The 25,656-nt window shown below is 43.7% G+C and overlaps 1 protein-coding gene across 5 annotated transcripts in view; it reads right to left on the reverse strand.

Annotated features, from left to right (window-relative positions):
- DPP6 (dipeptidyl peptidase like 6) overlaps nt 1–25,656 on the reverse strand; it is a 1,138,230-nt gene that overhangs the window by 206,520 nt on the left and 906,054 nt on the right. For all 5 annotated transcript variants that reach the window (XM_064368693.1, XM_064368763.1, XM_064368675.1 and 2 more), the window contains exon 7: nt 20,946–21,027. In XM_064368693.1, coding sequence (XP_064224763.1) covers nt 20,946–21,027 — 82 coding nt within the window. The remainder of the gene's footprint in view (nt 1–20,945; nt 21,028–25,656) is intronic.

The following is a 25,656-nucleotide window of genomic DNA, read 5'->3' on the forward strand; positions in this document are numbered from 1 at the left end:
TAAGACAGTGGCGTCAACAGCGAGCACTTAACAGTGGGTGGTTGGTCATGAGGCAGGGGCTGCTTGGCACGTGAAAGGCACCTAAAGACTTGGCCCATGTATGGGCATTTTACCACCAAGCGGGTGAAGAGATCAGGGCAAAAAAAACTAGGGTTTGTTGTGTCCTTAACGCTTTTCTTGTTGTAAATCAGGCTAACATGAGAATAAGGGCAGCCCCACAGGGGGTGTTTTCAAAGGACTCTCCGTCGGGTGCATCTAGGGGAGGACGGGAAAGACATGTCTGAGTCTTGTCACCTCATGATGGCGGGGGGTTGGGTTGGAGTCCTCTCTATTTCCAGCTGGTGGGATCATTCCTCTCTTGCTATAGGCTGAGAGCACTCTGTGTGGAAAAACAGCTGAAGGAGGTCACGAAGCACTACGGTCTCATGGACACAGCCCCCTTCTCTCCCTAGCTCATTATGGAGGTCAGCTACTCAAAGTCAGTGTGAAGTTCTGCTTTCTACAAAGTCAGATCTTGGGTGAGGTCCTCCAGGCAGGAGGACTTCTTTAAAAGACTCCTGACCTTGGCCGGGCACGGTGGCTCATGCCTGTATTCCCAGCACTTTGGGAGGCCGAGGCGGGTGGATCACAAGGTCAAGAGATCGAGACCATCCCGGTCAACATGGTGAAACTCCATCTCTACTAAAAATACAAAAAATTAGCTGGGCATGGTGGCACGTGCCTGTAATCCCAACTACTCAGGAGGCTGAGGCAGGAGAATTGCCTGAACCCAGGTAGGCGGAGGTTGCGGTGAGCCGAGATCGCGCCATTGCACTCCAGCCTGGGTAACAAGAGCAAAACTCCGTCTCAAAAACAAAAAACAAAAAAAAACTCCTGACCTCTCACCTCGGTTCTGTTTACCATCTCTGCTGCATCTCTGCTGGTCTTAAGGGAAGGCCGACGCTGGTTCAAAGGCAGCCCAGCAAATTGTACTAACAATTCCTTCTGGAAAAAACTTTGGATGGATGTTTCTCAAACTGAGTGATAACAGCCTGGGAATCTGAGGACATAGGTCCTTCTAAAACACTCACATTTCATATGTTCATGTTGATGGGAATCTGGTAGAATGTGTATCCCATACTGTGGACCGCCTGGATGACTGTTGAATAACCACGTCCTTCTATCCTGATCTGAGGTCCTGGATTTCTGTTTATGAGCACACTGGCCCCAGCAGCCCTGCTTTAGTAATTGCGGGCCAGCGAGAGAAGAATAAGAGTGGACTTGACATTTCAAAGATAGATTCCTGCCAAGCAAAGCGACAATAAATAACATGGCTGTATTGTTCCAAAGAAGATGTCTCCATAGGTAAAATAAAGAAAATGCATGGGAGATTAAGTCACGACTCGGCACGTGGTGAGGCAGGCAGGGAGAAGACAGGAGAATTCACGGGGCAGTCAGCCCGGTCATCATAACCCAACTGCCAGACCGTTTCAGTGAAACCTCAGCACTGCAAACTGATATGACTGTTTTTAAATTTGCTGCTTCGTAGATTTGTTGAAGTGAATTGGTAAATTATGTATGGTTTTATTGTTACGTAAGTTTATACATAGTTTTGTGTTTGTACCTACTTAAGTACCTACCATTTTAATAAACCGATTTTAAATTCAATAATGTAATATCCCACCGTGTAGATGAATTTCACCCATGAACTCGGATGCAAAAATCCTGAAGAAAATATGTTAAAAATTCTAGTTATGTATATATTAAAAAGTACATCCCAACCAACTGCACCTACCCTAGTAATGTAAGGCTGGCTTTATACTGACCAATATAATACACCTCACTGACAGATCAAAGGAAAAAAAAAATCACATGATCATTTCAGTGGATTCAGAAAACATACATCATAGAATTCAAAATCCATTCAAAAGAAATAGAAACAGAACACAAGACCAACAGCAACGAACGAAACAAAGTAACAAAAACTCAGTGCAAACTGGAATAGAAATGGCATTCCTTAAACTGACAGGTCACTCCCAAATCAATCGACAGCAACTTCACAACCCACGGCAAAAACTTGGAAGCATTTCCTCTGTGATGAGTACAGACTCGGGCTGCGTTTTCAGCGTCACTGTTCTGCACAGCCTAGTGCTGGTGCTCCTGGGAGTGGTGTAGGATCAGGAAATGAGGCGAGTTGAGGATGAAAAGGAAGAAATAAATGTGTCATTATTTGGAGAGGGTGTAATTATCTAAATACAAGATCCAAAAGAGGCCAGGCGTGGTGGCTCACGCCTGTAATCCAAGCACTTTGGAGGCCAAGGTGGGCAGATCACCTGAGGTTGAGAGTTCAAGACCAGCCTGACCAACATGGTGAAACCTTGTCTTTAAAAAAAAATAAAAAATAAAAAGATCCAAAAGAAACCACAGATCAATTATTGGAATTAAATGAGCTCAGCAAGGCTGCTGGATGCAAAATCAATAGAAAATGTCAAGTGCAATTCTGTTAACCAGCTGTGATGGTTGATACTGACGGTCAACTTGACTGGATTGAGGGATACAAAGTATTAATCCTGGGTGTGTCTGTGAGGGTGTTGCCAAGAGAGATGAACATTGGAGTCACTGGGCTGGGGAAGGCAGACCCATCCTTAATCTGGTGGGCACCATCTAATCAGCTTCGGGAGAATGTAAAGCAGGCAGAAAAACCTGAAAAGGAGAAGCAGGCCTAGCCTCCCAGCCTACATCTTTCTTCATGCTGGACGCCTCCTGCCCTCAAACGTGAGACTCCAGGTTCTTCAGTTTGGAGACTCGGGCTGGCTCTCTATGCCCCTTAGTTTGCAGCCTATTGTGGGAACTTGTGATATGTAAGTTAATATATATTTATATCCTATCAGTTCCATCCCTCTAAGAGAACCCTAACACGCTAGCAAACATAAATTTTAAAAATTTCATCTACAAAATGAAACATATACCAAAAATATCCAAAGAACATACAAACAAAAGAATAAATTTAAACCAGATTTGCAAGCAGTTTATGAAGAAAATCATAAAAATTTATAGAGAAAGTATTTTATTTAAGTAAACAAACTGGGAACTATCCCATGTATTGAAAAGTTCAACAGCTAACGTTCATAAATTCTCCCTCCCTTGGTGTATAAACTGAATGCGATTCGAACGAATCTCCCAAAAGTGTTTTTAGAAGAACTGAACAAACTTATTTTAAATTGTGTGTGTACATGAGTGACATACATATACACACATGGAAAAGGCCAAGGACACCTGAGACACTCTTCAGCGCAGCATGCCCGGGGCCTGGCTGTGGCAAACGTCACATCTGTGTATGAAGCCACAGTAAGTAAGAATGTGTGGTGTTGTTACAGCAGTGGACACAAGATGAGCGGAACACAGGAGAGAGTCTGAAAGCGAATCCACCCATACACAGAAGTCTGATAAACAACGGAGGCTCCGAAGATCAGTAAGGAAAGGAAGGCTTTCTCAAGAAATTGTTCTGGGACCACTGATTCTTCCTATGGAAAGATAATTGTAAGTACGCTTCACACAGCTGGACTAAAGGCATACTTGTGGAAGATGGAAGTAGGAAAATGCTACAAGATAATATAGGAGACTATGTCCTCGGGGAGGGAAAACTTCTTTAGGAAGACATAAAAATGCAAACCATAGATGAATACATTTCATTGAAATCAATGTATTTTCCTGCCAAAGGATATCAAAATGAGAGTGAGAAGACAAGCTGTAAAATGAGAGATTTTGGAAATAATGTAATTGACAAATAATTAGAATCTTAGATGTATAAAGAAATGAGACACATCAATAAGAAAGGGGCAAACAACCCAAAAGAAAAACAGGTAAAAAGACGTGAACAGGTGTTTTACAGAGATGTGACATGAATAGAAAATGCACCCACGCAAAGATGTTCAGCCCATCAGTAATGAAATGTACGCTGAGTAAAACCCACAGAAACTTTGCCACACGTGCACCGGGAAACACAAGCAAAATGTACATGACAACACTGTCAATACATTAAAAAAAAAACACTACATATCCCACAGACAAGAGGCAGGGTAAAGGCATTGTGGTACGTTTGTATAATGGACTATGATAGAAAATTGAAAAAGATTCAATTACAGCTATGTTTCCACATCCACAAATATCACACTGTTGATACAAGATAATATAGAGGTCTTTATATAACTTTACATAACTGTCACCAGACAGTATCTACAGTGACGTTACATCAAGTGTCTAAACTTGTGGTTACAGTATAGTGACATGACAGTATCTATACTTACGCTGATGTAACATCAAGTAACGTGAGGATAGATACTGTCTGGTAACAGTTCTATCAAGTTCAGAATATAAATGTAAATGGTGTATTGTTTAGGGATTCATAAACATGTGATAAAATGGCAGGGAAACATAAAGAAAATTCAGAGGAGTGGTTGGTCTGGTGGAGGAGGGACCGTGGAGTCCGAGTTCCAGGCATGCTTGGGAGTGCTCTGTATGCCATGCTGAATGGAGGGCACGTGAGTCCTCATTTTATTATTCTTCATTTATAAAATATTTCATTAACATTCAAAATGCATCTGAAAGAACACATGGACACAGGGAGGGGAGCACTACACACTGGGGTCTGTTGGGGAGAAATAGGGGAGGGACAGCGGGGGGTGGGGAGTTGGGGAGAGATAGCATCAGGAGAAATGCCAGATATAGGTGAAGCGGAGGAAGGCAGCAAATCACACTGCCACGTGTGTACCTAGGCAACAATCTTGCATGTTCTTCACATGTACCCCAAAACCTAAAATGCAATTAAAAAAATGCATCTGAAATAAAAAAATAATTAAGCATAGAAAACTAACATCAAACGCTTAGGTCACCCCCTGGAAAAGGAGACACACAAGCTCCATTTGTCAGATCCTCCCCTGAAAGGGCTCTGCCAGCCCCTGGGATGTGAGGAACGTGGTGCTGGACTACTGACCCCCCACCCCTCCAGGAGGAACATTTTATTCCAGTTGGGGTTCAGTGTCTGCCCTGGGGCTCTGACAGCTCATTTATGGAGTCTACAAAGATTTTAGAAAGAAGTATCAGTTAGGTCAACGTTTCATTCCCTTTTAGGATGCTCAGCAGGGAGAGAGATAAGGGTGTTGGATTAATTCCACCAGATGCTGTATCAGAGACATTCGGCTTCTGTACGGTGCGTAAAAAAAATCCTTATAGATGGTCTTGAATACAAATATCACCATTCACGGTAATAACACTGTATTTGCAGTTCGTTGAAGAGGTTTTCAAAGGCTTCTCATAGACAAGAGCTCATTCAGTCTTGAGAGAAGTCATTCTGTACCCAGAGCCCAGACTTAGAGTTCGGTCCAAAGGAAGAAGCTGGGCGCGGCTTCTTTGGTTTCAGTTCTGATACCATCCCCGATACGTGACCTGGGGCAAACTACTTCCATTTTCTGAATTTCTATTTTCTCACTGCTGAATGGATATTGCAAGCAAAAGAGACAACATACGCCGAGTGCCTAGCATGGTGACGGGAACACTGTGCGCCCTACCCAAAAGGCCGTCGTTATCATTAGTTATTACGTCCCAACCTGCACAGCCATGTTGCTGCTGAAACCCAGGGCTTCCATCACAGCAGGCTGTCTTTTAGAATAGTTTATTGCTTATAGGTTTGATAGGGCGGCGGGGAATCACACTAAAAATTATTAATATTGCATAAAACACCTAATGATTTGGACAAAGACTTCTCATCCAGGATTCAAAGAAAAAGAAAACAAAATATTTTTTTCTTTTTTGAGACAGAGTTTCACTCTTGTTGCCTAGGCTGGAGTGCAATGGTGCAATCTTGGATCACTGCAACCTCTGCCTCCTGGGTTCAAGCTATTATCTCGCCTCAGCCTCCCGAGTAGTTGGGATTACAGTTGCCCGCCACCACGCCAGGCTAATTTTTGTATTTTAGTAGAGATGGGGTTTCTCCATGTTGGTCAGGCTGGTCTCGAACTCCCGACCTCAGGAGATTCATCCGCCTTGGCCTTCCAAAGTGCTGGGATTACAGGCGTGAGCCACCACGCCTAGCTCAACAAAATAATTTTATAACATCCTGATCTTAACTTTGAGTTGAATTGACCAGGACCAAAGTAAGCTGCAGGGCAGCTGGTAACCTCCAAGCCATGCTTGTAGATCTCAGGAAGTACAGCTGCCTTTTTGAAGAAACAATTTCCCTGGGAATGTCTTAGTGACCAGCAATTTTACAGCACCTCCCTTGTAAGGCCTGTTGATTAAAAATATAGTCTAACAGATTCTATATCTTGTTATAAAATTGGAATGGTGACCTTGAAACTTCAAAGTTTATTAAAGAGGTCATCCAGTCCCGACCCTTCCTGTAAGCATCAAAACCCAGGATGCTCAGACATGGTTGTACATCAGAAGCCCCTGGGGAGCTTTCACATACCCTGATGCCCAGGCCCCACCCTGGTCCAAACTAACCGGAGCTTCTAGGCATGCAGCCACGACACTGGTAGTTATACAAGTTGAAATGTAGCTGAGTTAAGAAACATTATTCTAAACAATCATCTGCTACCATAAACCTTTTGTATCCCTAAATGTGTACCAGGCTATCGAACCTTTGGCCAGTAAAATTTTAGGGTTATTGGAAAAAAGGATTTACAGACTGTGCCACCTCACTGAGAAATGACGAATACACTGGCACTTTTCTTTATGAGATAGGAGGGGAAAGGCTGGCTGAGCAGCTGCTCACCAGGCTGGCTCTGTTACAACACAGATTCACTGTTGAGATAGGATTCAGCAGGGCTGTGGGAGACGGCTGACTCCATGTAACAATGAGATGTTCTATTATGCCTCATCAGCCTAGCATAGATCATTTGCTTTTCCACTGACTGATTAATTTATTCCTTTATTATTCTGAGTCTTTTGTAGGGAGATATCGGAGTCAACTAATCTTGTCATGCAGTAACAGGAAATTTAAAAGGCAGCAAGCCCATCCTGCACCTTGTCCCGTGATGGTTAGATTTAGAGGAAGTAGACAGCAGACATCTGAGGATCTTCTAATGACTCGAGTTCCATTAAACAGTCACATCTCTCAGCTAATTTAAAAAACATGACTTTGTATGACTACGGAGAAAACTAGGTTAATTAAATAGATACATGTATGTGCAATTATAACCTTTTTATCCGGAGGATAACTGGAAATTGGTGAGCCTGGGTTTGAACACGGTGTCATGGTAATTGGGACCCATGTGGTGGCTGAAAAGGCTAAAATTTAAAGGAGAATGCCCCAAGGTGTGGCTTAAGATGAAGGGTCAGCCAACTTCTCCAACAGGTGAAAGTACAGAAAAACATTTCATAAATTGGGTTTATGCTTAAATTGAAAAAAGTAATTGATTTTCATCTTGGGTAAATAATATGCCTTAATTGACCGAGTCACTCATTCAGTCTTTGAACATGTATTCAGTGTTTACTAACCGTCTACATAAACAGGCTGAGGACACAGCAGCGGGCATGAGAGGTCGTTGTTCCTAAGGAGCACGTAGTTGGCTGGGGGAGAATAACAAGGAAAGGGGTCACAACAGCACAGTGACAAGTGTGGTGAGAAGGCAATGGTGGGTGGGAGGGGACAGAGCAGAGGTATCTCAAGGCCAGTCCTCAGGGGTTGGAGTTAGGGGTGAGGGACTGGGGATTAAGAGTGTGCCCTGGGCTGGGCACAGTGGCTCGTGCCTGTAATCTTAGCACTTTGGGAGGTTGAGGCAGAAGGACTGCTTAGCCTGGGAGTTCCAGATCAACCTGGACAACACAGCAAGACCACCATCTCTACAAAAATTACAAAAACTATACCGGCATGCTGGCACATGCCTGTGGTCTCTGCTACTGAGGAGGCTGAGCTGGGAGGATCGCTTGAGCCCGGGAGGCTGAGGCTGCAGTGAGTCGAGCTCACACTCACACCACTGCATTCCAGCCTGGGTGAGAGAGCTATACAATGTCTTTAAAAAAAAAAAAAAGAGCATGTTCTGGACTTTGGGAACAGCAAGTTCAAAGGTGCTGCAGTGAGAGATGGTCTGGGACATTTGCAGAACTGGATGTAGCTTATTATGGCTGGTCTCCAGCCTGGGAGTGCTGGGTGGCAGGAGAGGTCGGGAGAGTGATGGCACCTCAGGTGAGCTTCACAAAGCTCGTTAAAGGGTTTGGGCTCTATCCCAAAGGCAATGGAAAACAGTGGAAGGATTTTACATGGGAAAATGGACATGATTATATCTGCATTTTAGATCACTCTGTGACAGATGGAGAACATTCTGGAGTAGGGGTGGTTTTGGGGTAGGAAAACCAAGCAGGCAGCTGTTACAGGGACCTACACAGGAGGTGATGGTGGGAATGGAGAGAAGAAGGTGTATTTTCATGACACCAAGAAAGCAGAATTCATAAAACGTATAGTGGATCAAGCTGGTGGGGGAAGAAGAGGGGTCAAGAACAGCAGGTGGGTGATCCGGCACTGAAGAGACGGTGGCACCGCCCACAGCGCGGAGCTTCGGCAGAAAAAACGGTTCAGACTTAAGAATGAACCAAGTCTGGGGAGCACAGTCAGCCTCCCACACACGGGACAGGCGCAGGCTCTACAGCGATCTAGGCTATTGGCACAGACGGCACACTCAGCTCACCAGTATGCATAGTGCACGTTAATTAAATCTGGCCTAATGGAGGAAATTGAAACATATTTCCTATTGTTCCTGGCCATAATATCCATCACAGTAAAAACGAAAACCATTCAGATAAATGGTGAGGTTTTCAAACTGAAGAACAAACAACAAAATCAATTCACTAATTTGCTGTTTTTTAGAATGGAAATAACTGAACTAGATTTGAGCCATTACATTAAAACACACACACACACACACACACACACACAGAAACAAAAAAAACAAAGGCAAAACACACAGTCTAAAAAAAACAAAAGTGGGTCTGTCGTTGAAATGGACTCATTGATTATCTGTGCTCACGCCTAGCACTGTTCTGGCACGAGTGAGGTGCTGCGGTCCCCATGCATCAGAGAGTGAAATAAAACCTAGGGGCTGTGCAAATACCCACGTCAAAGGGCAGAAGTACCTTAGTATCCAGTATTGATAATTAACTTACAATAATCAATCACGGCTAACAAAATGCTACAAAGGAGTAGTCCTGGGAAGTCTGCTTTGCAGAAAAGTCCAGAAGAATCATTCACAAATAACTGACTTGGACGCTGCTAAAATTTCTCCAAAAGTTCTTAGTTACCTCTTGTGGATTTTTTTTTTTTTTTTTTTTTTTTTTTGAGACGAGACTCTGTTGCCAGGCTGGAGTACAGTCGCATCATCTCAGCTCACTGTAAGCTCTGCCTCCTGGGTTCAAGTGATTCCCCTGCCTCAGGCTCCTGAGTAGCTGGGACTACAGGCACGCCCCACCACGCCTGGCTAATTTTTCTGTATTTTTAGTAGAGACAGGGTTTCACCATTTTGGCCACGATGGTCTCATCTTCCAGCCTCATGATCCGCCTGCTTCGGCCTCCCAAAGTGTTGGGATCACAGGCGTGAGCCACCGTGCCCAGCTTGAAACCTCCTGTTTTAAGTGAGCAGCTTATCTTCTGTTCTGTGCCCTCTCTGTCTCCACGTTTAACAACCCAGGCAATAACCTCTGAGACCCTCACAGGGCATTAGAATGAGTGCCAACCCCAATTCCAAACTGGAGGGAGAGCGAGTGAGGGGCACACGCCCATGAGGCCTCATGTTCCTTATGACACTGAGGAGACCATCACCTCGGTGTCCTGGTGGGACGAGAAGCAGGGTGCTTTCATCCTCTGAAATGTCCTTGGAAAGCCAAGGAGTTCGGGTTCTTTCACCTGGCTCAGTTCAGCCTGACCCTGACAGGTCTTCATCAGGAGCACTCTATCTTCCTTTTAAGATCTTTCACAGCATAACCAACATTTTAAGACAAAATGTCTGACTCAAAAATCCAGATTTCCTCCCTTGGTATTGCTCACAACCTGAACTGAATCTGAACTGCTGAATTAATTTGCCATCAGACAAGTTGTTAAATCTTAAAATTTTTAGGTTACAACATCAAGGTTTCCAATCTCCATGAACTTTGGGCCTAATGTCTATAAACCTGGCATGTAATCTTACTTTCCCTTCTGGATGGGATTCATTTAGCTAGTATTTGTTGAGAAGCTATACTCTGCTCAATGCTGAGCAATGGGCCGTGGAGGATAAAAGTGTAATGAAAAACATTCTTTGTCCTTGAACGGCTTACATTTGGTCTGGGAAATAAAGTTATTCAAAAGTAAAATAGTTGAACAGTAAAACAAAGAGGCCTAAGATTAACTGCTGCAGTACGTGGGACTGAAGGTATTTCAGCAGTTGAGAGGAAGAAAAGCTCATGGTTATTCTACAAAGATCAGGAGATGGAACCATTACTTTGATATTGTCCATTTGTGAAACATTTTAGGAATTATTATGAAGGGGTGTTTCCTCCACCCAAATGGGAGAATTCCACAAAGTAATCTGCAAAACCCAATTAGGTGCACGAAGGAGAATTCTGGGAAGCGTGGGGTGCAGCCCTCCCCTGCCCCACCTGAGGCAACCGGAAAAGCCCCCAAATGTTCAGAAGCTGCTCCCTCCACGGGAGGATAAACAGGGTCTGCCACGGCCGCAAGTGTGCTGCGGGTCCATGCGCCCCTCATCCACAGGTCTAAAGAGGCTATGTTAATTTATAACTGCCTTGTTACATTCTCTCAAGAATCTATCATTAAATGCACTCTTCCTTAATGCAGAATTCTGGTCCTGCTTTAAATTCGATTTGATACATGATCTTGAAATTCTGTAACCTAATATTGCCGAGGCTGATGTGGGGGCACCCTTCTAAATTTGATTCTTCCTAAGAAATGATGCGCTGCTTCAGTCACAATTGAATTAAGGAAGCTGTGATGAGGAAGGAAATAGGGTTTATCTTCACTGACCATGTGGGCAAGTAGCTCAGGCCCTGTTTTAACCCTATATCCGCCTTTTCCTCAATTTTGCTTTGGCTTAATAGTGAGTCTCAAAGCTCATTTATCATATTTTGAAATGTAGTCCCTTATTTTGAAATATACAACGTGTTATTATTGACTATAGTTCCCTCGTATACAACTATGGCTTGTCAACTAAAAATAATTTTATTTTAGATACGAAACACTCATAATCTGTGACCTTGAATTTCGTTATTCTACTTTCTATCCTTCAAAAAAAGAGTGAGTCCCAGAAAATATCTCTGAAGGGTTTGCCACAGAGCTTTCAAAACAGTGGCATTAAAGGCGCTGTGATCCCTGGAGGGTGACGGGCCGCTTATTCGTGTTTGCATTCTCTGCAAAAAGCGCCTCTCTTTTACCTTTTACACTACTTGAGCACGTGCTTCTTGAGTAGAATTCCTGAATCCCATGTTTAACAATACATGCTCTTCTCTTTTTAATTTTTAAAGCATAAGTAATATTGCTGTAACCAAGAAATTTTTAGAAGCAGGAAAAAAGCTCATAGTCGGGCCAGTCGAAAATAATTACTTTGACTAATATATTCCTTCCTAGTCCTTTCCATAAGCAAACATACCAAACGGCTTATTTTCAGTCCTGCTGCTGTTCAACAGGTGATACATGCTCCTTACTCCTACGCAGTCTTCCTTATCATAAACGGTTACAGAATATCTCTTCCTATTGATACTCCATCACCTAGCAGACTGCCCGCCCGTCAACACCGAGACATTTCCAGCTTTTAGAAATTCTTATTATGGATAACAGTGTTGTGAATGCGTTTGCTGATAGGGCTTTTGGCTTCTCTTTAAAGGGATTTTTGTGATCTTGTATAGGAGAGTCTTCATGACTCTTACTGCATATTTTCATATTGTTTTATAAATAAATGTTCTCATGCCTCCCCCACTTACGCAGAGTTAAAACGAATCTCCACCTCCTGATGTGCTACATACGTTTTCCTTCTCTCACTTCCCCCGTAGTCCTATGATCATGAATTTCCTTTCGTGTTCTGAAATCCCTGTATCCCAGGAGAAGAGCTTCTTGGTGGCAGGAAAGGGCCCCATAATTATTTCCTAATTCTCCTCGTTCTTTACCCGTGACCATCAGGTATCTCTGTCATATGACCCCATCCATTCACATTAATTACCAAAAGCTCAGCTTATTTACTTGAGCGCAAGTGAATATTAAAGTGATTTAGCCCCACAGAGCCAGGAAGTGATAACATACTGTGTTAGATTTGAAGGGTACCTTTGGTAGAGCTAACAAATCACTCACCAAACTGTCTCCATCCATTATCTGAGGATACAGAAGGCGATTTCCATCTGTGCAATATTAATTTCTTGGCTACTGTCATGGACCTCAGCGCCCATGATGAATGTTTTTACAATGAATACCAAATTAACCCAAACTGATTAGAGGCTTTTGTAAGTTATTAATGGGATGTCACTTTGGTCTGGTCTTCTCCACATATGGGACATTTCATTAAAGACTCTCCTCTTGCTGGAAAGATCAATCTTTCTCCCTTCATTGGATTTATCAACTTCAGCAAAGTGCGCCCTGCCTCCTTTGCTACGGACGTGGGCTGGGGGGGGGGCAGCACTAACCCTGAGCCAGGCTGTGGCTCAAAGGAGGCCGTGGGACCCATTTCTGCTCAGCTGCCTGGTGGCCACCCAGGTGGTCGTGGGGAACTGCGGACCGGATGCGGGCTCCTTGGACTGGATACAGAAAGCAGGACACCCAGCTTCTTATAAAAAAAAAAACGCTGCCTTCATTCAAGGGATAATTTCTAGCTTGGCATTAGAGTCAGGGAATTGCTGTCACCTGACAATGGCCTTTTCTAAAGCCACAGACTCTTGAAAACTTACAAGGAGCTAAAGACTTCAGGGCTTAGAAACTGATGCTGTTTTCTGCACATTCCCCTCACTCTCTAAGAGTGGGAGGAGAGCAAGCTGTGACTCCACACAGGTACCTCGGACGGTGACGGACAGTGTGTCTGGCCTGTCATGGAGCCCTCTGGCCATCTACCCCAGCTTCTGTCTCTGTCCTGCGTTTCTCTGCTTTATCACAGGTAGCCGAACTCTCCTGGTACACAGACTTCTGTCTGATGAATTCTTATTTTCCTTCTCATTCTCTACAGCTCGATCAAGCCAAACCATAACAGCAGCGACAATTAAAGACATTTATTGAGAATGTTCTTTATACAAGGCTCTACAGCCCGTACTTTGAGTAGATTGTCTTAATCTGCACCATAAGCCCTGTAAGGCAGGCACTATTACTTCCGTCAACAGACTAAGAGAGGGAAGCTAAGGGATTAAGGATTAAGTCTCAGTCAAGGTCACGCAACTAGTAAGTGCTGGAACCAAGATCTCAGTCTGGCCCCTTTTGAGTCCAAAGCTTTTGTTACTAATGACCTTGAAAACAACAAAATAAAATGTTATTTTCCTTCTCAGGCCTAAAACTAGGACCTTCTGATTCTGAGGCTGAGGAGGTGGCCTGGGACCCTACAATGCAGTTTCTCAGTGGGGGCATCCACAGCCCAGGTCTTGCTGGGTTCCCTCCCCCAGCTGGCTCGTGGCTGCACCCAGCCGGCCCTCACGCTGGCTCTGTGCCACTGCGGCGCTGCCACCCGCATGGCCTCTTGTCACTCTGAAAACTGATGGTTCTCCCCACGCACCCACTGCCCACAGATGCCCACACCCGAGCGATGTGTGAGGCAAAGGCCCTCGATCCCCCCAATCTGCTATCAAGCTGCCCTTTAGTCCCTCTCACAAAGCGTTTTGGAGTTTCCAGAGCAAGCTCTTCCTCCATATCTTAGGTTGAATTATTGACATTTCTGAGGCATGGAGTTTTACAACTTTAATGGGTTACTTTAAAAAATTCTTTTTCTTGAAGGCAGAAACCCCAATGGCATGAGCTGACTCAGCATGAGTGCAAAAATACCTTCAACTCCAATTTTCCTGAATCTTTCACTGACTCATAGAAAAAAGTGTCAAGACCCGGCTCTGGGAGGAAGCAGTACCTGCTGGATCACTGTCGGATGCTCACGGATAGGTAAAGAAGGCCCTCACTCTCTCACTGTTGACATATTAGGAAGAAAAACAGCGATCCTTGGAATAGTCTGCTTGGAATGGGCTCCATCCACTGCTGTGGCTGAGAGAGTCACAAGTGCCACAGGCTTGAGAGGGTGCAGCAATCACTAAGATGGGGCCGGTGCAGGATGTGGGTACAGTGTCTGTGTGAGTCAGTCCCCTGTGTAGGGGATCACACGGGAAGGGCAGCTGGACCGCCGGACAGCATGCCCACAGCGGCAGCCCATACCCTGGGGAAATGTTTTGCTCAGAGCTGGATTGGCTTCATGGGCCCTGTATCAAGCAAGCAGGGAATGACCCCTTAGGCAGCGAGGCCTGTCCAGATGGCCTTGTTCTCAGGGGCATCATTTTGTCAAGACTTGAAGATCTAAGGATCTTGGTGAAAAAATGAAAAGAATATCAAACACATAGTGTGACAGCCCCTGCTGTGGACAGGACAGGAAAGCTTGGGCAGCGTGAACAGATGGGGACAGTTACGAGAGTGACTATGCCAGGGCAGGACAATGGGCAGCACTGACGGTTGGGGAGAGCGAGTGAGTGCACCAGTAGGTGGATTGGCCATCAGAAGCAGAAGCCAAGAGCAAAGAGGCCATGTACTCCTTCTGCATCCAGGATCTGGCAGTATCCAGAACACAGGAAGTGTTCAGCAGGGTAGACTGAATCAGTGAACAAACGAGTGCATAAGAGAATGACAGGGAACTATACACAGGGCAGGGCTGGCCTGCAGGGTCCATGCACTGAGCTGGCCACGTGTGACTTTCCAGAGAGCTCTAGGGCTGGAAGCATCTTTGGGAGTCCAGTCTACCTGCTCCTAAGACCTTGTCAAGGGAGCTGCCATCCTAACCATTAAAAAACAGCACAATTTAAATGCGAATTCCTGATACTATTCTGTGACCTTCTATGAAAAACTACTGTGGGATCTAGGATGCCATATAATCAAGGCAATTCTTCCTCAAGTCTGGCTCAAATCTCCCATTTTGGTAAACGTGTTATTCTCCTGTCTCCAGGGAGACACAGGACAGTTGCTCACTGATTTTCACCACCCCCCAGCCTCCCACGCTCTGGAGAAGATGGGAAAGTCGGCCTCCCCTTCCAAGCCGAGAAGCATGGCTGTGAGAGCGTCTTAGTTTCCCTCCATGGTGGTTGTAATTGCACCTGCTCCTCTGGGGAACGCTGTCTCCTGAGGACAGCTCTTGCCCCGGTCCCAGCAGGTTTCCCGGCTAACCACTCCACTGCGCTTCATCTGTCATATTTTGACACTGTCTCTGCATTGAAGACTTCCCAATGGACTTATTAAATTTCCTGTTCAAAGCTCTTCATTTATCACTATCATAGTAGCAAGCCAACCAAAGAAAGACCCATTCACTTTGTCTCTGATCTTCCGAGTGTACCAGCAAGGGCTCCGGCTTTGAATTCTTAATGTTGTCTAATGCTGCACAGTGTTCCTTCTGAATATTTCCATGGCACTCGTTCCCAGAGGAAAACACTACGATGCGCCAAATTCACATGAGATCCCTGCCCCTGCAGATCAACCTGCAAATTCACCCTGAGGCAGCTCCAACTGCAAGTGCGTGTGCTAAGAACAAGGAAGGCCACCGCAGCTGCCCTCAAAGCCTGTGTGCTTCTAGGAAACGTCTCTAGCAGAAATCCGTATCAGGAAATAAATGGACATTCCTACACCAGACAACTTAATCATATTCTAGGTCAGCAGAGACAACCTCCCATAAACAGACAAACACATGGTTGTTTGGGGGGAGGACTTCATGAAAAGATCAAAGAAAAGAAACATGGAGGGCCAGGGGTGGTGGCTCACGCCTGTATTCCCAGCACTTTGGGAGGCCGGGGCGGATGGATCACTTGAGGTCAGGAGTTCAAGACCAACCTGGCCAACATGGTGAAACCCCATCTCTACTAAAAATACAAAAATTGTCTGGGCTTGGTGACCCCCACCTATAATCCCAGAACTTTGGGAGGTCAAGGCGGGTGGATCATGAGGTGAGGAGATCAAGACCATCCTGGCCAACATGGTGAAATACAAAAATCTCTACTAAAAATACAAAAATTAGCTTGGTGTGGTGGTGCATGCCTGCAATCCCAGCTACTCAGGAGGCTGAGGCAGGAGAATTGCTTGAACCAGGAGGTTGGAGGTTGCCATGAACCAAGATCACTCCACTGCACTTCAGCCTGGCGAGACTCCATCTCAAAAAAAAAAAAAAAATAGCCAGTTACGGTGGCACGCACCTGTAGTTCCAACTACTCGGGAGGCTGAGGCAGGAACCCGGGAGGCGGAGGTAGGAATGGGCAGAGATCGCACCACTGCACTCCAGCCTGGGTGACAGAAGGAGACTCCGGTTTAAAAAAAAAAAAAGAAACATGGAGGAAATCTGAGTTCAGGCAGATTCATCTAAAGAGGACAAAATGAAAAAAGAAGCGGTATAGAGAAACTCGATGAAACAGCATATGTTTTGAACGTTTATGTTTACCGACCACTCCAGTTCAGAGGAAGAGGAAGGAAAGGAGGGACGCTGTGTAGGCATTCTACAGAGGATTTCTCATTTAATCCTATTTAATCTGGCCAACTCTATTTTCTAGATCACATCCTGGGCCCTCAGCAAACATTTGGAAGCAATCTTGTTATTCGTCATAAACCACAGCCCCAGACCAGCACCATCACAGAAGTGGCAAGTGACTTCTGGCAGCCTGGGGGCCTCCCCCAGCCCACTCCGCTAACAACACATGGGCCACTACCCCTGCAGTCATTACTACAGGCAAAACGCTCTGTGGGTCTCACGAAACTTATGCTAAAAGGTAAGAGCCACTCACAGGTGACCACATCGAGGCACTGGGAGAAGATGCCCTCACACACCCCTGGTGCCCTGGGTCGTCTCCTGTGATGTGGGGGCTCCGGACCCACAGGCAGCACTGAAATTACTCGGCACAGGAGGCTACACATTCCCAAAGCTCTTTGCGAACTTCAACTGCAGCTGTGTTCTCTGCTCCCCAAGGAGAATTACTCACTTTAATCTGACTTATTATAATTAGAGTAGGTTGACTTTAGGGAGCAATATTTACTTTTTAAAATAAAATGGCAATGAGGGGTGTGTTGCTTGTCATCACTTAATAGGTTAGAGCTTACAAGGCCTGCTCTTGAGTTGTGAATTTTCTATGCAGATGGAGCAGGTGTGGTGAGTACCTGTCATGAGGTGGTGGCTCTGGGGTCAGGCTGTCCCCACGGGGACAACCAAAAGAGCATATGATCCCCTAAAACAGGGGTCAGCCAACTATAACCCACAGGCCAAACCACCTGTGCTGGGAAGCATAGATTGATTAGAACACAGCCATGCCCATCTTGTCCATGCTGCGGTAGGGGAGATGAGCCATTGTGCTGGAAACCATCTGTCTGCAAAGACTGAAACATGTGCTAGCTGGCCTTCTGCAGAAGAAGGTGGCCCCTGCTCCAGCACATAGGACACTCACTCAACAATGGGTGATACTGCCTCTTACACTCGGTTTACGCGTGTATCATAAAACTCTGAAAGGTCAAACGGATTTAAAAACTCAAAAGTTCCACAAGCATATTAGCACCTTTGGCACTAAACTCAAGGATTAACAATTATTACTTACCTGAACATTAATTTCTTTGAAGCAGAAAGGAAGCCAAATTCCCATCACCTCTAGTCCAGTCTTAGAACATATTCATAGATGCTGGCTATTTGCCATTATCTAATTCTTCTTGCTGAAGTGGTTTGAAACCACAAAAATACATTAACTAATGAAATAATCAATATGTTTATGCTTTTATCTTTTACCTCAACATTCGTGTACTGGGCACCAGGCATTGTGCTGGGTGTGTTAGAATACAAAGATGAAACAGGCTCACTGTGGGGACTCAGGCTACCTGTGTTAATCTGTTCTCATGCTGCTATGAAGAAATACTCGAGGCTCAGTAATTTATACAAGAAAGGGGTTTAACTGACTCACCGTTCCACATTGTTTGGGAGGCCTCAGGAGACTTACAATCATGGCAGAAAGCATCTCTTCACGGGGCAGCAGGAGGCAGAATGAGTGTCGAGCGAAGGGGGAAACCCCTTATGAAACCATCAGATCTTGAAATAACTTATGATCACTAGAACAGTATGGGGGAAACCGCCCTGACGATTCAATTATCTCCACCTGGTCCCACCCTTGAAACATGGGGACTATTATAATTCAAGGTGAGATTTGGGAGGGGACACAGAGCCACATAAAATCACCAGCTAACCAAGGAGAGAGACATGTCTACAGGTACCAAGAGATCGTGTGTGCTGGGAGATTGCAGTGAGACCTGGAGCCCCAGGATGGCTGTGTGTGTGTGTGTGCATGCACACGTGCACACATGCACATGTGTTCATGCGTGTGTGTGCATGTGTGTGTGCGCATGTGTGTGTGTGTGCGTGTGTGTGTGTGTTTGTTGGGGAAGTGTCAGGAAGCCTTCTTTGATAAGTTGTCATTCACTTTGTTTTGTTGCTACTTATTTTTTAAGAGGTTAAACATGCTAACTTCTAGAATCACTTATCCTCTCCTCATCTCCAAGGGAGCACATGAGTGAAAGTCAGTTGTTCAAGAGGACAATTCTAGACCTAATTCTGAAGTATGTGCGTGCACACACATACACACACACATGCATGCACGGCAACTCCTTTTACAGTTGTGGGTTAAATTTCCTTTATGTTGCAAGCTGTTCTGAGAGGCAGGATGACAAATACTAACCCTATTACTACAGACCCAGCTTATCTGCATGTGCAGACGATAAGGCAGCAGTCCATACACTGAGCCACAACCACTGGGTGATAAGGAACGAGGCAGCAGGTATGGTGGAAACAGACCTTGGTGAGTGGTCACGTTATGATGCTCTTTTCCTGATGACTATAAAAAGACTTGACAATGATCACTCCGTAAGGTTACACATTCCCACCCTTTCTCCACAGTGGTGTGATGAGGCCAGGTGCAGAGCTGTGGGTACCGGGCTGTACTGCACCCGCAGAAGGCAGGGAGAGCTCTCTATGGAGGTGTAATGGCCACTTTCACAGATGACTCGATAGATACTGGAAACCTCTTCAATCACAAACTTTCAGAGGGTTTTAAGGTCAATTGTTAGAGATTCAGTTGCAGTTTCAGTCCTGAAAACCTATTAGGTCTTCTACAATCTCCTGTCAAATTGCATTTTTCCTGGTATAAGAGTTAATGTCTTGGAGAAGAGACAAATTTTATCTCTTTCTTGTGACTGAACTGATGGATTGGTGTTCCTCGGTCAAAGTCATCTCTCAGCTTCCTCACTTCCTCCCATCACCCTGTGATTCTGATCAGCTACACAAGCTTTTCAAAATCTCTGTAATCAGTTTTAGCATTAGAGACATGTTAATAATAGCTAAAATATTAATAGTTTCACAGCCTCTATACTCTTGTTTCTTCAAACCAGTTCAAGGCAGTGGAATTAATACATAAAGAAAATACGATTGTACTGTGGGGAGACATAAGACTATTTTCATTTATAAGACAGATGACAGCCTATCCAATATAATTCTATGTGGGCTTTTAGATACGATCGTTTTTTGTGCTATTTGAGGAAAAGAGAGCTTTAAAAATGCAGGCTTAGGTAATCAGCTTAAAGTTAGAGGCAGAAGAAAATGGTAACTTGAAAACGACAACCATGTCATCTGACCTTCAAACCCAAGGACTTTCTGCATATGGCAACACAATCTCTTAAAAAATGCTACATAGAACTGACAAAGAGCATCAGGTTTTAGTCAAATGAAGGCTAGAGTTGGAACAAACCTGAGGGATTGCATTATCCAAATCCTCCAGTACATGGCTGGGCTGCTACCTGCAGCCTGACAGCTGGAGGCGCCATCCGAAGACAGCTCCACCGTGAGAACCAGGATGGGAGCCCTCATCTTAGAAGCAGTGTTCATGACCATTTTCCCCGCACCATCCTTCCCACTCACAGAAATCCCACAGTTTTGCCAATTTGAGAAGGAATCCGTGACGAGAGCTGATGGAAACTGAGAGGGCTACCATGGCCACCGGGGATTTTGCGTATTGACAAGACTGGCCTGGCTCCATAAGGGCCAGCAGATCTACTTGCTTTAAAAACCCTCTACAGAGGCCAGGTATGGTGGCTCATACCTGAAATCCCAGCACTTTGGGAGGCCGAGGGGGTGGATCACCTGAGGTCAGGAGTTCGAGACCAGCCTGGCCAACATGGTGAAACCCTATCACTACTAAAAACACAAAAAATTAGCTGGGTGTGGTGGTGTGCCCATAATCCCAGCTACTCAAGAGGCTGAGCAGAAGAATCCCTTGAACACGGGAGGCGGAGGTTGCAGTGAGCTGAGATCGTGCCATTGCACCCAAGCCTGGGCAACAAGAGTGAAGCTCCATCTCAAAACAGAAAGATAGATCAACAAACAAACAAACAAACAAAAACCTCCACAGAAAGAAGTCTGAGTTCCCAGAGCATCTTTCAATTACACCACATTACACCACCATTCTGATCATTCTCATTTGCAGTCCTTTTAATGAAGCTGATCTCTTAGAGCTCATGAGTCATTAGATTCCATAGACACAGCTACAGTTAGGCACCACTCTAACCATGTCAGATGTAGGAACCAAGTGCATGCTGTTCCAGTTTTACATATTCAGTTACCCTGGTGTACCTGTCCAGAATTTAATTTACACACACACACAACACCATATACAGGCCAAGTACACAGTAAGCTCCATTCAGCCTAAAAATGCAAACTTCCTCCAAACCCAAATATGGTTACTGAACTTGACTGGCTTACCAGCTGCTGGCCTTTAGGGCCCCATCCTGCATACTGAAGCTTTGCATTGCTGACTTCCGGTGGGTCCAGACTCTGAGGATCTCTGAAAATTGAACAAAGAAAGAAACAAAAACAAAGCAAAATGTTGGGAACCAAGAATTTAAGCTGCTGCAATTTTATCCCCTCCCTATAACTTCACTCCTTTCTCCTTCCATGGTATCCATTTCAAGAGCTTGTCTCTTGTGTTACTAGGTAGTATATCTCATTTAGTGTTTATTAGATTTCTTCAGATGTGTATAATTTATATGAAGCTGAAATGGGTCCATCACTGCTTAACCCAAATAGTAAATACTCATTAAGAGAGAACATGCGGTGAGGTCTCTGGATCAACTTTTTAAATCTCCAGAACAGTCAAAGTTAAAAATTAAAATGCAGAGCCAGGCAGTGATCTATCCCCATAATTTGTATCTCCATCTGTGGTTCTCCTAGAAGTTAACTTTTTCTAGGTATAAGGCAGGTCACCATAACCTTACAAAACCAGCGGCATCAGGTTTTGTGTTGATTTGTGTTGGCAGATACCAGTAGAGACAGAGACAGAGGGAGGAAGGAGATAAATCGAAAGATTTTTTTCCTTTTGAACCTCACTTATATTGTTTATCCTTAATGTATTGATTAAATACCAACATTACCACAACAAAAACCTGTCTAAGTACTTAAAGGTTATACTGAATAAAGGTCATGGTGGGAAAGAGGAAAAGAGCTTACACTTTTATGAGTATTAAATATTTCAGTATATGTTGTAGCTATTGCTGTCTCCAACAAATAGAAAAGATTCATTTTCATGTTTCTTTTGGATGACACCCCTCCACATGAAGAATGATATCTGCGTTCTGCTGAATCTGCTGGGCTCTGTCAGGTGAGCGCCCTATCACTTAGCTATAATATTTCTTATTCTGGAGACATACATAAATGCACCCACTCATCTGTAGAGAGAAATGGCTGAACGGCCTTTGCAAAGGGAGGACGCTGCATTTCAGAGATTGCATGAACAAAGGAGATGAGGCAGGAAGGGAAGGAAGGTGAAGGGTCTAAGGACGTGGTGGGTTGGAATCAGTAGAAAACACAAAAGCAACTGCTGAATAAAACTACCAGGAAAAACAAGGAACACATTTAGAGTAAAGACAGGTGGGGAGGTGCCCGAGTCCGGAAGCCCCCGGGTAGTTTTAGATGAAGTGTCTGGATTTGGAAAGCCCAGGAAGCCTGAGAGTAGAGCAGCGATGTCAACTCAGAGAAGACACTGCTGCTTAGAAACCAGCTGGGAAGGCAGAGCCCGGTGATCAGAAGACACAAGCGAGTCCTAATACTGCAGGTTCTGTTACGAGATGAGTTTTTAACATTTGCATGGCTTTTTCTGTTTGTTTGATTTTTTTTATTTTTGAGACCGAGTCTTGCTCTGTCACCCAGGCTAGAGTGCATTGGCATGGTCTCGGCTCACTGCAACCTCCGCCTCCTGGGTTCAAGTGATTCTCCTGCCTCGGCCTCTTGAGTAGGTGGGACTACAGGTACCTGCCACCATGCTTGGCTAATTTTTGTATTTTTAGTAGAGACACGGTTTCACCACGTTAGCCAGGCTGGTCTCGAAATCCTGACCTCTGGCAATCCCCTCGCCTCGGCCTCCCAAAGTGTTGGAATTATAGGCGTGAGCCACTGCGCCCAGCCAACATTTGTAGTTTTAATGTTTCAAAGTATTCTCATAAACATGGGTTAATTCCTCTTGAACCCTGGTGTAGAGAAAAACTTTGATGACTTAAAATTCAGAAGCCAGAAAGTAAGCTTAGTAAGTTGGACTATATAAAAATATAAAACTTTTGCAAGACAGATGTATCATAAACAAAAGACATCTTACAAACCAGGAGAAAAATATTTCCAACACATGCCATGGACAAACGGCTTATATCCCTGACGAACATAAAACTTTGCAAATTGAGGTTATAAAAAAACAACAAAAAAGATAAAAATATGAGAAAAAGACACGAACAGACAATTCACAAAGACATAAAAATGGCTCTCCAACTTATGACAAAGTACTCAAATACACCTGTAATTAAAGAAGTAGGAATTAAAACTAACTGAGATATCATTTCTCACCTATGAGACTTGGAAAAAGCAGAGAAACTTATGACACACGGTGCTGGGGAGGCTGTAGAGAAACAGGCACCTTCATGTGGGGAAGCAAACTGGTGCAATCATTTCAGAGGGACATTTGACAATACCTAATAAAATACACACTTAACTTTTAGCCCCATAATTCCACTTCTAGAACGTCTCCTAGAGGATTCACCTCCTACAATACACAAATACATGTGCACATTTATAGTTATTGCAGCTTTATTTGTAGTTGCAAATATTGGAAACAATATGTGGTTGAGTAAATGTCGGCACGTCCTTCTTTCTCAAGTCTGAAGAGTACTGAACAGAGAGTAGAGTAGTAGTGGTTACTGGAGGCTGGGAGTGGGAGGGGTTGGGGGATGTTGAAAAAAGATACACAGTTTCAGTTAGACAGGAGGAATAAAGTTTTGAGATCTGTTGCAGAGTATGGTGATTATAGTTAATAAGAATGTAACGCACGTTTCAAAATTGCTAAGAGAATAGATGTTAACTGTTATACCACAATGAAAAAAGGTAAGTATATGAGGTGATGGAGATGTTAATTAGCTTGATTTAATCATTTCACAATGTATACATATAACAAAGTATCATTTTGTACCCCTCAAATATATACAATTATCATTTGTCAATTTATAAAAATCCAAAAAACTATGACCCACCCATACAATGAAGTATGGTGCAGGTGTAATAAAGAATGAAGAACTCTATAAACAGATATGGAGTGATTTCCATGTCAGAGTTTACAAAGCCCAAAAGCATGTATTATAGTATGTGTATATATATGTATGTGTAAGTATGATATAGTTATATATCATAGAAGAAAGGGATATGAGAATATATAGAAATCACTCTTTTGTGAAAAAAGAAATATAGGAAACTGAAACCAGGATCCAGATTGGTTACCTATAGGGTGTGGGTGGAAAAGGGGTGGAAAGATGGGGCTGCTGAGAGGAGGAAGAAGGGGCACTTCTCTGAGTATACCTTTCTGTATCACCTCAACTCTTAGACCACAGTAGGATCTCACATACTCCCAAAATAAAAGAAAGAATAAAAAGCAACCAGGATGCTTGGGAACCCAGAATGGAATAAGAACACTAACAAAAGAACCAAACCCCATTACAGGTGAAACACATTGAAGAGGGGTGGAGAGGGAAATAACTAACATAAGTAACTTTGGGAAACAGTATTTTGACTGGATCTGCTAAAGATAAAAATTAAAAAAAAACTATAAATAAATGCTATAGTTCAGTGAGTAAATGTGCTCTCCCAGGGATTTGAATGATCAATTCTGAAACTGTGTGCATACTAGAATTGGACAAATATGCAAATATATTGGAGATAATAAGAGCCAGGTTTTTCTCTATTGGAGAAAAATGTTATAAGGAAAAGGGGAACACTAGAATAAATGGTGAAGTTTGAAACCAGAGGCAGCTGTATAAACTCATGGTTCTTAATCTATACATACACAGATAGATGCAAAAATATAGAAGTGTGTGTGTCCACGGGTTAGCATACATACACATATGTCCTGGATCTGTCCACTGAGAAGGCCTAGAAACAATGACACCCCAGTAGCAATGAGCACAGTTAGCATCTAGATCATGGTGTCTAAATACTATTACCCAGTTACAGAAAAGGGGGCTCCTAGGAGGGGCAATCGTATCTGGGCTGGGGCAGGGAAAATACAGAATGAGTCAGGAATATTTTATGGAATCAGAAAGTAATGAAATACTCAAAAAAAGATGGGGGTTTGTTGAGAGAACATGCAAGCTAACTTAAAGGGGTTCCTAATGACTCGCACTAGAACAATCTGATCAACAACAACAAAAAAATTAATGATAGGATTGGATTAACCCATAGAATAAAATAAATACCCGTTAAGTCTTTACTAATATAAATAATTAAATAAATCAAATAATCAACTTTACAGTGGAAACCTGGCAGTTAGCCACTTAAGCAAGTGACCGCGGCCAGCATCACCAGAGCCCTTTGGATATAACACACTGGAAAGGACAAATAATCATTTATGTGATTTTTTTAATACCAAAAATGCAGAACCTTACTCCAATCATGAGAAAACACTGGGAAAACTCAAACTGAGGGGCACTACAACATAACCGACCAGTCTTCTTCAAAAGTACAAGGTCATAAAAGACAAGGAGAAGCTGAGGAAATGTTACAGACTGGAGGGGCCTGAGGAAAAAGAACATCTGAAGGCAGCGTGGGGTCCTGGGACAGAGGAAGGACATTGGTAGAAAAATTGGTAGAATTCAAATAAGGCCTGCAGATGAGTTAACAAGATGGCACCCATGTTAATTTCCTATTCTTGATCATCATACTAAAGTTACAAAATATGCTATCACTAGGAGAGGTGGCATGAGAAATACAAGAGATTTTTTGTACTTTTTTTTCCCAACTTTTCTATATCTACAATTATTCAAACTAAAAAGTTTTTAAAAAGAATTTCATAGCTTGTATCTCATTGGCTATAAAAATTATCCTAAATAGGAATGAAAAGTCAGATAATTTCCCTCCCAATATACTGTGATCTTGATTTTAAAAA

The sequence above is a fragment of the Aotus nancymaae genome, unplaced genomic scaffold (assembly GCF_030222135.1).
Source record: "Aotus nancymaae isolate 86718 unplaced genomic scaffold, 86718_ANA_hifiasm-v0.15.2.pri h1tg000002l, whole genome shotgun sequence".
NCBI classification, from domain to species: domain Eukaryota; kingdom Metazoa; phylum Chordata; class Mammalia; order Primates; family Aotidae; genus Aotus; species Aotus nancymaae.